The sequence below is a fragment of the Nicotiana tabacum genome, chromosome 5 (genome assembly GCF_000715075.1).
Source record: "Nicotiana tabacum cultivar K326 chromosome 5, ASM71507v2, whole genome shotgun sequence".
In the NCBI taxonomy this organism is placed as follows: Eukaryota; Viridiplantae; Streptophyta; class Magnoliopsida; order Solanales; family Solanaceae; genus Nicotiana; species Nicotiana tabacum.
In genome coordinates this window covers 28,477,426-28,495,506 of record NC_134084.1, presented here as the reverse complement: position 1 = coordinate 28,495,506, position 18,081 = coordinate 28,477,426, and the positions used below count along the sequence as shown (strand labels likewise).

At 41.9% G+C, this 18,081-nt stretch overlaps 1 protein-coding gene across 1 annotated transcript; it reads left to right on the top strand.

Moving 5' to 3' along the window:
- Positions 1-7,862: 7,862 nt before the first annotated feature.
- On the top strand, positions 7,863-10,292 carry LOC142180732 (uncharacterized). Its single transcript, XM_075252798.1, has 2 exons — positions 7,863-9,744; positions 9,988-10,292. The coding sequence occupies exons 1-2, from the start codon at positions 7,863-7,865 to the stop codon at positions 10,290-10,292; spliced, it is 2,187 nt and encodes a 728-aa protein (XP_075108899.1).
- The last annotated feature ends 7,789 nt before the right edge of the window (positions 10,293-18,081 follow it).

Here is an 18,081-nt window from a genome sequence, read left to right as displayed (position 1 = left end):
TCTCGATTTAATAGCATTCGTAATCACAAAATCATTTCTAATATTTTTAAATTAATACTTATGCATTTCTTATTAACTCGGTATTTTTAATTTGATTTTTAAACACTATTTACTATTTTTATAAAATCAAAACGGGGAAAATTGGCTATTTAAATTGCAGTCCTTTTTTATTTCAATTGTAGCCCAAATTGCACCCTCAATTTCAACCCCAATCCAACCCAATTCCGACCCAATTTCATTAATTACCCGACCCACACCATATTAACATAACCCGCCCAGATCCCCATTTTAAATCATGGCCGTTGATTATTTAGATCAACGGACCACGTTACCCCCTTCCTTAATTAAACCCACAAGACCCCTAACCCTAAATCATTTACACAAATGAGCCGCCTTTGTATCCCCTCGTCTCTCAAAATGCTCTCAACCACCCTCTGAAACCATAGCCCTCTCCGCTGATCTCCGACCTCGTTCCACCGGAAATCATGGCTTCCCAGGCCCTGTGTAACCTATATCTGCCCCCACGTACCTCTATACCCCTTTTGCTCGAGGTTTCAGAGTCCGACCTTGAAGACCTTGACTCAGAATCTCTGCGATTCAGTTTCTATGGCCATTTTCGGCTCATCTCCGACGAGTCCTAGCCCTGTGAGTCCATCTCCGACTCAGGACTAGCCCGTTCCAAGCCTTTCTCATTTTTCTAGGGTTTTCTCTGAAACCCTAAGCCTTCGAGGTTTTCTTTGTTTCTCTCTATGATCTACCTCAGATCCGCGCTATTTTCTAGGATTTTTAAGTATTTTTCACATCTTTTTGATTTTTTGTTTTCAAAACTGTTCATTTTCTCAAAACTTAGGGTTTCTGTGATTTCTACTTGTTCTACTATGATTTCTCGCATTATTTGGCTTTGCTGCAATTTCTAAATGTTTTCACTATGATTTCTACGTATTTTTCTTTATTGTAATTCCTCCTAGGGTTTCCGAGTAATTTCTTTACTGTATTTTTCTTTACTTAGGTTTGCATGAATGTTTGTGTTCTTTGGACCTCTTGAGTTTATTTTTGCCTGATTTTATATGCTTTCGACTCTACACTTGACTTGTGGAAGAAACCCTAGATTTTGGAGAATTTTTCAAACTACTTGTGTGCGATTGTGTGCTGCCTGCCTGATTTCAAAACCCTAATTCTCCGAACCCATCTCATGTTTCTGATTCTTGCTAAGCTTTGCAAGACCTTTTTATTCCTCGCATATCTATGTTCTTCTATTTTGATCACATGACTACACTTTTTGTTTAATCTTAGCACTGCATGTTTAAGTTTATGCATCTTTTATAGTCAAACATTTTTCTTTAAAAATAACCCTAATTTTGGGGGTTGATTTCCTATGAATCTATTTTGATTCTTTCTTTTGACTGATTTGGACATATTCTCTGACTGAATTCAATACTGAGCTCGAATCCCTAGTTCCTTGATTTACTATGTGATTAGTGATTCTATTCTTGCCTTATTTGCTTAAAACCGTGTATCTTTCAAAACTTTATATGTATTTACCCTTTATTTTACAATTTATTCTTGATTCTTCTTTCCATAAATGAAACTCTGTTTTATTACCTTATGTCTGATTCCTTAATTAAAGGAAGCCCTTTCCCTAATTGATTATGACTTGATACTAAGTTATTTTCTTGCCTTACTTACTGCTTACTTTCAAAGTATAAAAACCCCCACACCTTTTATTTGGAGGAGGGACAATTGCAAGTTCACACTCACTAAACTCTTTCTTCTCTTTTCTGCTCTTCTCTGCTACTTATTCTGTTGCTTGGGTTTAGCCAGCTGAAAGCCAAGGCTAACTATAGGATTCTATCTCCCCTACTTGCTTTACTATTTGAGTTTGCAACTAGCATGTCCATGATTTAAATACCATCTCCAAACTACGTGGTTATTTACCCTTTTCATATGTCTGTTTATGTTCGACTTTCTTACATTATGTAGTTAAACTTCAACATGTTACATCCCTACCCCATATTCCCATGTCTTTGATTCTGTTATGCTTGTATAAGTACTTTCCTGTACATCCCTTTCCCCAAGTCCCCGTGGCTTAACTCTGTTTGTTGGTACAAATATTTTCATATCAATCCCTTTCCCTGAACCCCCTTTGTGTGTGAGTATTGTTTAGACTAGGGTGGCACCCTATTGCTATCCCTAGTTTAGAACCAGGTTGCTCTAAAACTATACTCAAATCAGTCTCGTTCCCTTAACCCATGTTATGTGTTGAGCTTGACTCAAGTCTGGTGGTGTCCTAATCACCATACAGGCCTAAGTCTGACTTTTCTAAAGTTTGCTCTCTTATTTGCTTGAACCAAGTAAAGGATTAGGGGTGTGCCAGTCCCATCCATGGCTAGGTATGACCACCCTTTGCTTTGATCTCCTCTAATCCCCTCACTTTTACACTTATTCTTAGTTCTTTAAGTCCTGCCCCCCTATGGTAAGCCATGCTTGGGGACCCTAGAGTTCCCTCTGAACTTGGATGCCTAAGGGCTGGTAATTCCACACATTGCACTATTCTACTCAATCATTAGGGTGTAAGCATTGCCTGGGCTTCCTGAAAGCCCTTGGAACTTTGAAACACTCTAAGAGAAGGCCTTGGAATCTGGAGCCCGAATTTGGTAAAATACATGTGTTGGACATAAAGGTTGCTTTGGGCTTCCTCGGGTCCGTTTTAGTTTTGATGTATTTATTTTTTAGTCTTTCCCTTCCACTTTTGTAATAACTTTGTAAAAAAAAAACTTGGAGAATATTAGTAAAAGGGTGTGGGAGGGGTTTATGTTGTTTGCATCAGTCAACGAGTAGAAATCATGCCTATAGGACTTCAATATTGCAAATCATCTAGAAATCATGCCTATACGACCTTAACGTTGCAAATCACTTAGAAACCATGCCTATAGGGTTTAATATTGCATACCATTCAGAAATCATGCCTATAAGATTTTGTATTGCAAGCATGATAGAAATCATGTCTATAGGAACTGCATATGCGTTAGGCAAACTGTAGGATAATTACGCTCATCTTTTACCAATGCTTTAACAACCCCCTTTAAAATCGATACGTAGATGTCATGCCTATAGGATTAATTGCAACTCGCTTGATCCGTTTAAGTAACAACAGTCTGTCAATTGGTTCTTAACGTATTTTTAAGTAATGTTTTCAACAAAACTCTTTTGTAAACCATGTGTTCTTTCAAACTCTACAAATCTGCATTCTTTTCCATGAACAGTGTTTTTTCTTAAATAGTTCTGCCTAAGCATTTTAATCAGTCCCTGAAACTGCCTTTAAAACAATTCTGCAACCAAATCCTTTTCTCAAAAATATTCCTGCCTTCAAAATTCTTGCATAACTCTTTTGCTTTTTTCACTCAGACAGTTTGATGCTTTTGAAATCTGTACTTTCCTTTAAAATTCTTCTGCATCTGATTACCTCTTCTGAAAATTAGTATTTTCTAAATCATTCGCCTAAAATACTTTTTATTTCTAACAAACCGGACCCGAGGGGCTCAAAGTAGACTTATTATCCAACTCTATGTGCTAAAATAATTGCTACGTGATTTATGGGGTTTGTATAAGCCTTTTGAGTATTTGTTTTATTTCCCACTTATCTGCTATTTGTTTTGATTGACGCCTAGTATTTTATCCTTTTGAAACTCCATATATGCCTCTGCCCCTTTCTTTCTTTTATGATTAGAAGTCCAAATACCCCGGGATTAATAGGTCGGGACGGGTACTAGCATGCAATAAGCAAAATGAGACTAATCGCGTTTAATACCTTGACGGGGTGGGAAGGGTAGAATATGGAGATGATGACCGATGCGCTAATATCACGTGCGACCCCTCTTCTGAGGAGTGATTGCTGGATATTGCATTGAAGTGATCCATATTATATTTAAACCTAGGACCCCTTTTCTCCTTCTTTAGTTATTGATGTTTTCTTAAATTAATGCTTCTTCAACTAAGCTTTCTCCTTTTAAAATCACTTGTGTCTTTCTTCTTTCAAAATTTTTTCAACTTGTTATGTGCAAACTTTGCTTGTTTATTCCTACTCTTCTTAAAGTCATAATTAAGCACGGTTGGGAACCACACTAGTGGATCTTGAGGGGTTCCTAACACCTTCCCCTCGAGATAATCTCAAGCCCTTACCCGAACTCTGGTTTATCTTTCAAAAAATCTTATCTTCTTTAAAAGTGTCCTAATGCACTATAATCATTAGGTGGTGACTCTTCAAATTCCATAACCCGATTCCTCGAAAGGGAATAAGAGTTGTTTTGTCCATAATGTCGTAAACCCAATTTCGCTCTTTCGGAAAAAGGGGGGCGTCGACAGCATGACGACTCTGCTGGGGAGATGCTTTAAGGCTTTTACCATTACGTTCTTTTTATGACTTTATTGCTTCTTTTATTACCTTTATTTTCTACTTTTAATCATTTCTCCATGAATACTAACTTGACTCTTCGTGTTTTCTTTTCCTTTAATTGCTTTCCCCTTTACTGCTTTACCATTATCTCAATTCCGTTTTCATTTCCGAGCATTTATTGTAATCTTTACTTTATGAACGTGAAAATACATGTAATTTGTTTCATTATTGTAACTGCATCTCTCAACATCATATCCCACTCGTGCCAAAACAAATCCTATAGCAACGCTTATAATGAGTGGTTGCGCCCTTCCGAAATCATAACCCCTAAATGTGGCAAAGGCATATTTGCGGTAAAACCAGTCGATCAACGGTGTAGTCGACGGTTTTGCGCCTTTCCCTCTTGAGTTGTACGCTCAAGGGTACCTTTTCTAGCACTTCAAAGTAGAAACCTTACTCTATTAAACTGTTCATGCATCATGGTCAAACTTAGCCGAGTCAGTCATGTTGTCCGCATAATGACTCATTAAGATAGCCTAAACTAAAGTCCATCAGGTTTCCTCGAAACCCAAACGGACACCTCCACATTATGTGCATTTATTTGGAGAACTAAATGCCCTTATGCTAATTATCGATTTAAATAGTTGAGTCCGGTGGGGGTTAAGGGCCTAACATTTTGTTTTGCAGAAAATGAGGCACGAGGTCCCCAGATTCGGTATGGTATCCAACATCCACCCAAGGTTGCTAAGCTGGTGGGAAGATCTTCATGGTAGTGATCAAACCCTCGTCCGCAAGTACTTAGGGAATTTACCCTCACTTCTGGAAATCCAACCCAATAACAAGATCATTGAGGCTGCCACTTTGTTTTGGGATGGTGATCGATCAGTGTTCCATTTCGGAGACTTGGAAATGACCCCTCTGCTAGAAGAGATAGGGGGCCTAGCTGGTATCCCTTGGGAAACTCCGGGTTTCCTTATACCGGAGAATCGCAAAAGTAGAGGCTTTCTTAAGATGATGGGACTCAAGAAAAACCCCGAACTTTCTTGCTTGAAGGACTCCTACATACCCTTCGACTTCTTATACGAGAGGTATGGCCACAACAAGTCCTATCGCACCTACATGGATGAATTCGCCCTCACCTCTTTGGGGCATATACATAGAAGGGTGTTCGTGTTCATGTTTTGCTTATTAGCCATGATAATTTTCCCTATGAAGAAGGCTAGGATCCACACCAGACTAGCTATGGTGACCACGACCTTAATGGAAGGAATTGACGGGCAGTCTTTCAGCATAGTACCTATGACCATCGCTGAAATCTATCGAGCCTTGGGAAAATGTCAACAAGGGGCTCCGCACTTCGAGGGTTGTAATCTGTTACTTCATCTTTGGCTTATAGAACACCTTTAGAAAGGCGACTACAAACAGGAAATCATACGCAGGGATTGGAATGACCACATCGCCTTTCATCACCCAAAGCGAATGAACTTCACACCCAACATGTCCGCTCAGCCAGAGGACGCCAGTGGATGTTTGAGTGGTTCCCAACAGGGGAGTTCATTATCAGTTCCCGAGACGCACCATTCCTCATACTCATTGGCCTGAGGGGAACTCACCCTTACTTCCCCCTCCGAGTCATGAGGCAAGCCGGAAGGAAACAAATCATACCCAGGATAGAGAAAATAAGTCATTTCAGGGCTGACTTTCAAGATGATGATAGCCCGCACAGGTGTCACGCTCAGCATATGTGGCACTGCAAGCTCATTTTAGGGAATGAGTCTATTGAACCAGACAGGTATCATGTCGGGTGTGTGCCGCACTACACAGGTTGGCTGGAAGATGAACACATTGGTTTGGGTCACCCAGGGTTTGTCCATGGTCATAAGATTATCGATGAAAAGACTGCAGCAAAGGTTAAATACAATCAACTGCGCAAAAGGATGCGAGAATGCGAGAACGAACATTGGGAAATACAGGAAGCCCACGAGAAGCTGATCAACGAGTGGAAGGATATGGCTGTCAATGCCAACAACCGGTTGGCGTATCTGGAACGAGGCTTAGTGGAATTGGAAGGTAAATTTCTGAAGAGGATTGACGATTGTCAGAATGCTGAGGGTAATGAAGGTGGGCACCTGGCCCGAGCTTACTTGCTGCTGGGACTGCGCGAGCTGGTGCAGCTGTACCAGGGAGCCAAGAGTACCGAATCTGGGGAAGGTCCTTCTGGGACCAAGTAGTAGGACTCTTATTTTCTGCTTTCATAATGTAATAAGGCCACTGGCCATTAGTGATATTTTATCATTCAGTTGTTTTAAGACTCGTCTTGTTTTTATCAATAAAATGAGGCATTTAGCATTATAAGTTCTCCAAATTTAATTTGTCGCTAGGCTTACCTCGGGCACAATGAGGCACCCAAATTAGGAAGCGATTTATATTCCAGCACAATGTGTTTAAATATTGCAGTATTATTTATCAGAATCCGCGCTAACTTTTTTACCTTTTTGTTTTTTTTCTTTTATTATTTTTATTCCCCTCCCCAAAGGTTAGTTCGTGCATTCTGGCACCATCAGCGTACTTAACAAGATCTAAGGGTCCTCCACCTCCTCCTCCTCCAAGTCCTACCAGAAACAGGAACAAAGGCAAAATGGGAGATACAAGTGCTAGAAAGGAAATCGAGGAAACCTCTCATAACGCTTCAATCACTAAGGAAACTACTGCTCATCTTGAGCAAACTTTGCTGAGATTTCGAGAAGAATTGGAACAAGTTCGAAACCTGGCAAGTCTGTCAATCACTCTTGCCGTTGCTACACCACCAGCACAACCCGCTCATGCACAAGCCTGCAACACCTGCAACAACACTCCACTGCACGTTCCCGAAACACAAAATACCACAAAAGGCCATAACACTCCAATCTTTGTGGACACCATGCCACATTACATTCAACCAATCGCCAGTGCAATCGAGACAGATGACAAGAGCTCCCTCATTTAGAATTTGGCCGTTGAGATCAAGAAGTTGACTAGCCGGGTCCAAGATTTCGAATGTAACAAAAGTGTTGAAGGGTTAAATTACGAAGATCTCTGTGTTCAGCCAGATGTTGAGCTCCTGGAAGGGTACAAACCTCCCAAGTTCGAACAATTCGACGGTACAGGTGATCCCAGGGTCCACCTCAGAATGTATTGTGATAAGCTGGTAGGAGTCGGAAGGGACGAGAAGATTCGCATGAAGCTGTTCATAAGGAGTTTGAAGGGTGATGCTTTATCATGGTATATTAGCCAGGATGCAAAGAAATGGACTAGTTGGGTGAACATGGCGTCTGACTTTATGGATCGTTTTAGGTTCAACATGGAGAACGCACCAGATGTGTTCTATATCCCGAATCTCAAGAAGAAGCCCACAGAGACCTTTCGCGAGTATGCTACTCGTTGGAGGTCAGAAGATGCTAAGGTCAGACCGGCCTTGGAGGAAGAACAAATGAACAAGTTCTTCGTCCGTGCTCAGGATTCGCAGTACTACGAGAGGTTGATGCAAATAGAGGGCCAAAAGTTCTCCGACATCATCAAGTTGGGAGAAAGAATCGAAGAAGGTATCAAAAATGGTATGGTCACTAACCACGAGGCATTGCAAGCTACCAACAAGGCTTTACAGTCTGGTCGCTCATCAAAGAAAAAGGATGTGAATTCTGTAATGGCTGCGCAAAGGAACAACTCCCCTATGAAGTACCAAACCTATCCCTCAGCTCTACTCACATATCAACCTACCCTAAATTACCAAGCACCATCACCCACCTACCAAATTCCATCACCTGCTCCACCACCTACGTATGAACCCGCTTCATACAGATATTCCCAACCCGCACCTATATACCAAGCATATAACTCCCAACCTTCTCACTACCCATCACCTCCTACCCGTCAAAACTTCCCACGACTTAGACCAAACTTCGACCGCAAACCTCCCAGACAATATACCGCCATAACCGAGCCAATTGACCAATTATATCAAAAACTCAAGGCAACTGGTAATGTTACCCCTATCCCAGTCGTAACTCCAGAAAATCCTTCCAAGTGGATCAACCCAAACAAGACTTGCGCATACCATTCCGGGATGAAGGGCCATACCATCGACGAGTGTCGCTCGTTGAAAGACAAGATTCAGAACCTGATTGACAACAATATCATTATAGCAAAGGAGCCCGCTCCTACTGTCCGCAACAACCCTCTGCCTGACCACGAGGGTAGAGGCATCCACATGATCGAGATCGAAGATGATTGGGACCCCAAGGGGTCAATCGGGTTGATAGCTGAAGGAGACGAGCCTAAGAAGCCAATAGTTACTCTCAATCCCATTGTTGTCCAGATTAAGCCCTCTGAGGGAGATGTGGTAAATGTGTCTGTACCACTCGAGTTTGAAGCACCACCTTCAAAGGTGCCAAAACCAATTGAGGTTGAGTTCGGAGTTCCAAGGGCGCCTACGCCGTTTGAAGTTACTGTGTTACCTCCTAAGGCACCAATTCTAGTCTCCATGACAGATGTAACCCCGTTCAAGACAAATGCTATACCTTGGGATTACACCGCTGAGGCTAGAAGGAAGGGAAAGACATATACTGGGGAAGCGATTGCCGCACAGGGCATGACCAGGACAGGCAGGGTATACACCCCGGAACACTTGGCTGAGTCCAGCAAGCAGGCCTCCGGGCGGGCTGTTGAAACTGGACCCGATGACCTTTGGAGGAAGGTACAGGCCAAAGAGTACTCGGTCGTCGAGCAACTGAACAAAACGCCAGCACAGATTTCCATTCTGGCTCTTTTACAAAGCTTAGAGGCACATAAAAATGCCTTAATAAAAGTACTGAGTGAAGCTTATGTTCCCAGCAACATAACAGGAGGCGAAATAGCAAACATGGTGGGGCAAGTACTGGAAATCCATAAGATCATCTTCCATGAAGATGAATTACCGCCAGAAGGGCTTGGTCACAACAAAGCGTTGCACATCACTGCGCAATGCGAGGATCACTTTGTCACCAGGATTCTAGTCGACGGGGGATCCAGCCTCAACATTTGTCCTTTGGTAACTCTCAGGACATTGGGTAAGGGATTGCACGAGATCAAGGACGGGGCTATCTGTGTCAAAGCTTTTGATGGATCTCAGAGGTCTATCATTGGAGAAATTAGCTTATGCCTGCAGATGGGACCCACCTGGTTCGATGTCGAGTTCCAAGTCATTGACGTACCAGCGTCCTACAATTTGTTGCTAGGACGACCCTGGATCCACACCGCTGGGGCTATGGCATCAACTTTGCATCAGGCTGTAAAATTTGAATGGAATCATCAGGAATTAATCATTCATAGCAACGGTAGCAACCTTATATATAGTCGCCAGGCCATCCCGATGATCGGAGGTAGAAGGAAAATCGGTGGAGAAACATACCATCACATCGAGCGAGTCAACGCCATAGACAAAGACAAGTGGTGGGATAACAAAATTGAGAGCGTCCTAAATTGGAGCGGGTATGAACCCGGAAAAGGACTTGGCAAGAACCTGTAGGGTATCATCAAACCTATCAAGCTGAAGAAACACGATACCACTTTTGGACTAGGGTATGAGTACACTTGGGAGGAGTTCAACCACTGGTCACCCCCATGGCGCGGACCATACCATCCGCTGGAGCACCCTATACCTCAGTTGGAGCAGATTTTTCAGCCAGCCGACACTTTGTACGGATCAGAGGAAGATGAGGCACTAGCAGCAATAAAGAACCTGTTTCTGGAAGATGATTTGGATTGTTGTGTTATCTTCGAGGAGGAAGTGGAGGAAGGCCCTTCCATTCAAGCTATGAACCAAGGAGAGCACCTCGCCAATTGGTCAATCAGGACCACCAGTGCCTGGAGAGCCTCGGGGTAGCAAGGCTAAATGACGCATATGCATCATACTTTACTTTAGTTGATTTTACTTCTCCGCATTGTCTTTACTTTTGAAAAGAGCTCCGATGTTTTAAATGATTATGAAAAAGCATTTTCCAAGTTTATCTTTACGTTTTGCTCTCATTTATTTTCTCTACCATTTACTTTATTTTACACAGCATTACTATTACATATCTTGATGATGAACCAACGACTGTGACTTGCAACGAGATAGTGCGACAAACGGATATAGACTCAGAAGAGGATGAGATACTATAAGAGGTTGTCAGGGAGGTCAAGAATTTCGAGAACAGTCCCAAGTCTAACTTAGACGAAACTGAGGTCATCAATTTGGGAAACGCGGAAAATGTCAACGAAACACGTATCAGTGTACACTTGTCACCATCAGAAAAGGAAGAATACACAGAGTTTTTGAAAGAATATGAGGATATATTCGCTTGGTCGTATGATGATATGACCGGTCTCAGCACATCCATCGTGGCTCACAAGCTGCTGACAGATCCGGCATGCTCACCGATCAAACAAAAACTCAGAAAGTTCAAGCCAGACATGAGTTTGAAAATCAAAGAAGAGGTCACCAAGCAAGTCAAAGCCAGGGTTCTCAGAGTAGTGGAGTATCCAACATGGTTAGCCAACGTTGTGCCGGTACCGAAGAAGGATGGGAAGGTTAGAGTCTGTATCGACTACCGGGATCTCAACTGGGCCAGTCCTAAGGACGATTTCCCTTTACCAAATATACACATACTGATTGATAATTGCGCCAAACATGAGCTCCAGTCATTCGTCGATTGTTTTGCTGGATACCACTAGATATGGATGGATGAAGAAGATGCAGAGAAAATGGCATTCATCACAATGTGGGGAATGTACTGTTACAGAATGATGTCGTTCAGTTTAAAGAATGTTGGTGCTACCTACATGAGAGCCATGACCACAATCTTTCATGATATGATACATAACGAGATCGAGGTGTATGTGGACGACGTCATCATTAAATCCAGGAAAGCTGCAGATCACATAGGAGATTTGAGAAAATTCTTCAACAGACTGAGGAGATACAACTTAAAACTGAATCCCGCCAAGTGTGCGTTCGGGGTCCCAGTCGGAAAGTTATTGGGTTTTGTTGTGAGTCGTCGGGGAATAGAATTGGACCCGTCAAAGGTCAAAGCCATTCAAGAGTTGCCACCGCCAAAGAACAAGAAAGATGTAATAAGTTTTCTGGGAAGGCTCAACTATATCAGCCGATTCATAGCTCAGTCCACTGTCATTTGTGAACCCATCTTCAAGATGCTAAAGAAGGATGGCGCCACTAAATGGACTGATGATTGTCAAAAGGCCTTCGACAGAATCAAGGAATACTTGTCGACACCGCTAGTCTTGGTTCCACCCGAGCCAGGGAGAACCCTATTGCTTTATCTTGCAGTGTTGGATGGGGCATTTGGTTATGTTTTGGGACAACATGACGAGACGAGAAGAAAGTAGCCAGCCATCTATTACCTCAGCAAGAAGTTTACCCCGTACGAGGCTCGGTATTCCTTATTAGAGCGCACTTGTTGCACCCTAACCTGGGTGGCTCAGAAATTGAGACACTATTTCTGTGCTTACACCACTTATCTCATATCCAGGATGGATCCATTGAAGTATATCTTTCAGAAGCCCATGCCTACCGGTAAACTCGCCAAGTGGCAGATACTGTTAAGTGAATTTGACATCGTTTATGTTACCCAGAAGGCAGTCAAAGGACAAGCCTTGGCAGATCACCTCGCCGAGAATCCTGTAGGAGGAGAATACAAACCTCTAAAGATGTATTTTCCTGATGAGGAGATAGCCTTCAGAGGAGAAGACATTGTAGAATCCTTTGACGGCTGGAGGATGTTTTTCGACGGAGCCGCAAATTTCAAAGGAGTTGGCATAGGAGTAGTCCTGGTATCAGAAACCGGTCAGCATTACCCGGTATCCTCCAAGCTCAGGTTCCCGTGCACCAACAACATGGCCGAATATGAAGCCTGCATTCTAGGGATTAAACTGGCCATTGATATGAACGTTCAAGAGTTACTAGTAATCGGAGACTCAGACCTACTCATACATCAGGTTCGAGAAGAATGGGCAACCAAGAATCCCAAGATACTCCTTTATCTGCACCACATACAGGAATTGAGAAAGAGGTTCAGGAAGACGGAATTCTAGCATATTCCCAGGGTACAAAATGAGTTCGCCGATGCACTGGCCACTTTGTCATCTATGATTCAGCATCCAGATACAAACTTTATTGACCCCATCCAGGTCAAGATTCATGACCAACCAGCTTATTGTGCTCACGTCGAAGAAGAAGACGACGGGAAACCTTGGTTCCACGATATCAGATAATACCTGACAACAGGAGAGTACCCAGAGGTTGCCAATGCTACTCAGAAACAGACACCTCGGAGATTATCCAACAACTTCTTTCACAGCATGGGAATCCTATATAGGAAGACTCCTGATATGGGATTATTAAGATGTGTCGAGGCAAGAGAAGCAACCAAACTATTGGAGGAAGTGCACGCAGGGACTTGTGGACCGCATATGAATGGTTTCGTCTTGGAAAAGAAGATACTCCGAGAAGGATATTTTTGGATGACTATGGAAGCAGACTGCATCCAGTACGTCCGAAGATGCCACCATTGTCAAATACATGCATATATGATAAAGGTACCTCCAAACGAGCTTACGGCAACAAGCTCACCATGGTCGTTCGCCGCTTGGGGAATGTATGTCATTGGAGCAATTGAACCAGCCACGTCAAATGGGCATATGTTCATCCTAGTGGCAATTGATTACTTTACTAAATGGGTTGAAGCAGCATCATACAAGGCAGTCACCAAGAAAGTAGTAGCAGATTTCGTCCGAGATCGTATGGTTTGTCGGTTCAGGGTTCCGAAATCAATCATCACAGACAACGGTTCTAATCTTAACAGCGACCTGATGAAGGCAATATGCGAAACATTCAAGATTAAACACAAGAACTCTATGGCTTACAGACCTCAAATGAATGGGGCTGTAGAAGAAGCCAATAAGAACATCAAGAAGATATTAAGGAAGATGATCGAAAAGCACAAACAGTGGCATGAGAAGTTGTCATTCGCCTTATTGGGTTATCGTACCACGGTCCGCACATCAATTGGGGCCACTCCCTACATGCTGGTTTATGGTACAGAGGCGGTCATCCCCGCCGAGGTAGAAATTCCTTCCTTAAGGGTCATACAAGATGCAGAATTAGATGATGCAGAATAGGTCAAGAGTCGCTACGAGCAGTTAGCCCTCATAGATGGAAAAAGAATGAACACTGTTTGTCACGGTCAATTATATCAGAACAGAATGTCCAGAGCCTTCAACAAGAGAGTCAAGCCAAGGAAGTTTACACCAGGACAGTTGGTGTTGAAGAAGATATTTCCATATCAAGATGAAGCCAAAGGGAAATTCTCTCCTAATTGGCAGGGTCGTATATGGTGCATCAGGTTCTAGCCGGAGGAGCCCTTATTCTCGTGGAAATGGACGGAGAAGTCTGGCCGAATCCTATCAACGCAGACGCAGTGAAGCGATACTACATTTGATCATATGCTTTTCCTTCATGATGTATTTTGAACTACGCCTGACCTGATTCTCGTTTAAGAGGGGATACGTAGGCAGCCCTATGGGTTCGGTAACACTTTAATAAAAATCCCATTTTTCCCCGCTATGGGAACTGGGGCAGAATTTTGAGGAGGACCCTCAAAATTTCGAAGCCAGTTTGTCCGCTTTCGCATCAGCACCAACCCAGTAAACTGGGGCAGAATTTTGAGGACCCTCAAAATTTTAGAGCCAATCCGCATTCGATCATGCAACACAGCCGTCAACAGTGCCAGCCCAGTAAACTGGGGTAGAATATTTGAGGAGGACCCTCAAAATTTCGGAGCAAGCGAGATTGAACCACGTTGCAGTTGTTGGTTCATCCCGAAGTAAAATTATTCTTTTTAACTATATTCACTAGGTCATGCTCGAATATCATTTGGATCGCATCGTTTAGCAACGCTACCCCAATGATACACAACAGCAAGAGCCGGAGGATACGAACGAACCTCCCCTCTATAAAACTCACAATTTTTCTTTGGATGCAGGAATTCAGGCAACGAATCAAAGTATATTTGCTCTTCAGAATCAAAAACCCTCTAGAGGGTCACTATCCCCACTCGACACTCCCCAGCAGTCTTAATAGCGCAAACAGCCAACCAGAATTCAGGACGCAAAAGCAAAATGCACCCACTTTTTAGAGTCGAAACTCTCAAAGCAATCACTCATTTCGCAAAAGTCTACTATCTACACCCAGCATTTCCCAGCAGTCATGATAGCGCAATCATCTATCAGCTAAGAGAACTTACTACTGTTCGTTTCTTTACATTTATGCATTGCATAAGGCTACTTGCTGCCTTTCGAGACTAAGCTCTGTCTCTATCTGCATTTCTACATAAGGCTATTTTCTGCCTTTCGAGGTTAAGCTCCACCTCCATATTGCATAAGGTTATCTTGCTGCCTTTCGAGACTAAGCTCTGTCTCCATCTGCATTTTTGCATAAGGCTATTCTCTGCCTTTCGAGGTTAAGCTCCACCTCTATATTACATAAGGCTATATATCTTCCTTCCGAGACTAAGCTCTGTCTACATTTGCATTTCTGTATAAGGCTACTCTCTGCCTTCCGAGGTTAAGCTCTACCTCCATATTGCATAAGGCTATCTATCTGCCTTCCGAGACTAAGCTCTGTCTCCATCTGCATTTTGCATAAGGCTACTCTCTGCCTTCCGAGGTTAAGCTCTACCTCCATATTGCATAAGGCTATCTATCTGCCTTTCGAGACTAAGCTCTGTCTCCATCCTGCATGGCTGAAATATCGCCACTTTATTTAAATTCTCGCTTCGGCTGAAATATCGCCTCCTGCTTTTTAAATTCTCGCCTTGGCTGAAAAATCGCCACCATTGCATTCATTTGGCTGAAAGATTGCCACCTTCTCATGGGCTGAAAAATCGCCAACTTATTCAAAGGCGTCATAGTTCGGAGGCACCATCTACATAGCCCAAGAACATCATTTCATGGCCTGCGAATCTTTATTTTATGCGCTTCATGGCCCAGGACATCATAGTCTGAGGACATCATCCTAACCGTCTAAAGACAGCATTCATGGTCCAATGGGAACTTGCATCACGTTTAAATTATGCAAATATATACGCACATCATGCACTTGAAGGTACTCCGGCTGGCTCACGGCTGTCTCAGCAATCCCGCTCCAGTTCTTCGCAGTCTGTCCGATTCCAAGCACCCTCTCAAACCTGACCGTCGCGACCGTTCGTTTAAATTTACATCGGCATATTCCGCCAATGGTTCCTGAACTACATGTGGCCTGATTCCTGTAAAACTAGGGATATGTAGGCAGCTCAGAAACCAAAGAATGGTCAAAATTCTTTTACAATCGCCGTTTCCGGTCAAAATTGGCCATCTTGTCTTTACCCGACAACTCTTTCATCCTCCTCGGGTAAAGAGGGGCAGCTGTTGATACCCAATTTTTTCCTATGTATTTTTATACTCAAAATACTTTCAAAATAGCATATGTATGCATATACAAGCACGCCCAAAGGCTTTGGTATTTTCCCAAATTTTTAAAGATTTTTAAAACCAATTTATGGCCTATTTTGCACTATAAAAACCAATAATTATTCCCAAAACTTGTCATTTTGGCGAATAATTTATTTTATTCTCGCATTTACACAAAATATAATTTACATGATTTTTGCATAATTTTACAAGTCCATTTGGTATTTTTAAACTAAAATTGCATGAAATTGCAATTTTAGCCTGTTTCTCGATTTAATAGCATTCGTAATCACAAAATCATTTCTAATATTTTTAAATTAATACTTATGCATTGCTTATTAACTCAGTATTTTTAATTTTATTTTTAAACACTATTTACTATTTTTATAAAATCAAAATGTGGAAAATTGGCTATTTAAATTGCAGTCCCTTTTTATTTCAATTGTAGCCCAAATTGCACCCTCAATTTCAACCCCAATTCCGACCCAATTTCATTAATTACCCGATCCACACCCTATTAATATAACCCGCATGGATCCCCATTTTAAATCGTGGTCGTTGATTATTTAGATCAACGGTCCACGTTAGCCCCTTCCTTAATTAAACCCACAAGACCCCTAAACCTAAATCATTTACACAAATGAGCCGCCCTTGTATCCCCTCGTCTCTCAAAATGCTCTCAACCACCCTCTGAAACCCTAGCCCTCTCAGCTGATGTCCGACCTCGTTCCACCGGAAATCATGGCTTCCCAGGCCCTGTGTAACCTATATCTACCCCCACGTACCTCTATACTCCTTTTGCTCGAGGTTTCAGAGTCCGACCTTGAAGACCTTGACTCAGAATCTCTCTGATTCAGTTTCTATGGCCATTTCGGGCTCCTCTCCGGCGAGTCCTAGCCCTGTGAGTCCATCTCCGACTCAGGACCAGCCCGTTCCAAGCCTTTCTCATTTTTCTAGAGTTTTCTCTGAAACCCTAAGCCTTCGAGGTTTTCTTTGTTTCTCTCTAAGATCTACCTCAGATCTGTGCTATTTTCTAGGATTTTTAAGTATTTTTCACATCTTTTTGATTTTTTGTTTTCAAAACTGTTCATCTTCTCAAAACTTAGGGTTTCTGTGATTTCTACTTGTTCTACTGTGATTTCTCGCATTATTTGGCTTTGTTGTACTTCCTAAATGTTTTCACTATGATTTCTGTGTATTTTTCTTTATTGTAATTCTTCCTAGGTTTTCCGAGTAATTTCATTACTGTATTTTTCTTTACTTAGGTTTCCATGAATGTTTATGTTCTTTGGACCTCCTGAGTTTATTTTTGCCTGATTTTATATGCTTTCGACTCTACACTTGACTTGTGGAAGAAACCCTAGATTTTGGAGAATTTTTCAAACTACTTGTTGCGATTGTTTGCTGTCTGCCTGATTTCAAAACCCTAATTCTCCGAACCCATCTCATGTTTCTGATTCTTGCTAAGCTTTGCAAGACATTTTTATTCCTCGCATATCTATGTTCTTCTATTTTGATCACATGACTACACTGTTTGTTTAATCTTAGCCCTGCATGTTTAAGTTTATTCATCATTTATAGTCAAACATTTTCCTTTCAAAATAACCTTAATTTTGGGGGTTGATTTCCTATGAATCTATTTTGATTCTTTTTTTTGACTGATTTGGACCTATTCTCTGACTGAATTCAATACTGAGCTCGAATCCCTAATTCCTTGATTTACTATATGATTAGTGATTCTATTCTTGCCTTATTTGCTTAAAACCGTGTATCTTTCAAAACTTTATATGTATTTACCCTATATTTTACAATTTATTCTTGATTCTTCTTTCCATAAATGAAACTCTGTTTTATTACCTTAAGTCCAATTCCTTAATTAAAGGAAGTCCTTTCCCTAATTGATTATGACTTGATACTAAGTTATTTTCTTGCCTTACTTACTGCTTACTTTCAAACTATAAAAAACCACACCCCTTTTATTTGGAGGAGGGACAATTGCAAGTTCACACTCACTAAACTCTTTCTTCTCTTCTCTGCTCTTCTCTACTACTTGTTCTGTTGCTTGGGTTTAGCCGGCTGAAAGCCAAGGCTAAGCTATAGGATTCTATCTGCCCTACTTGCTTTACTGTTTGAGTTTGCAACTGGTATGTCCATGATTTAAATACCAT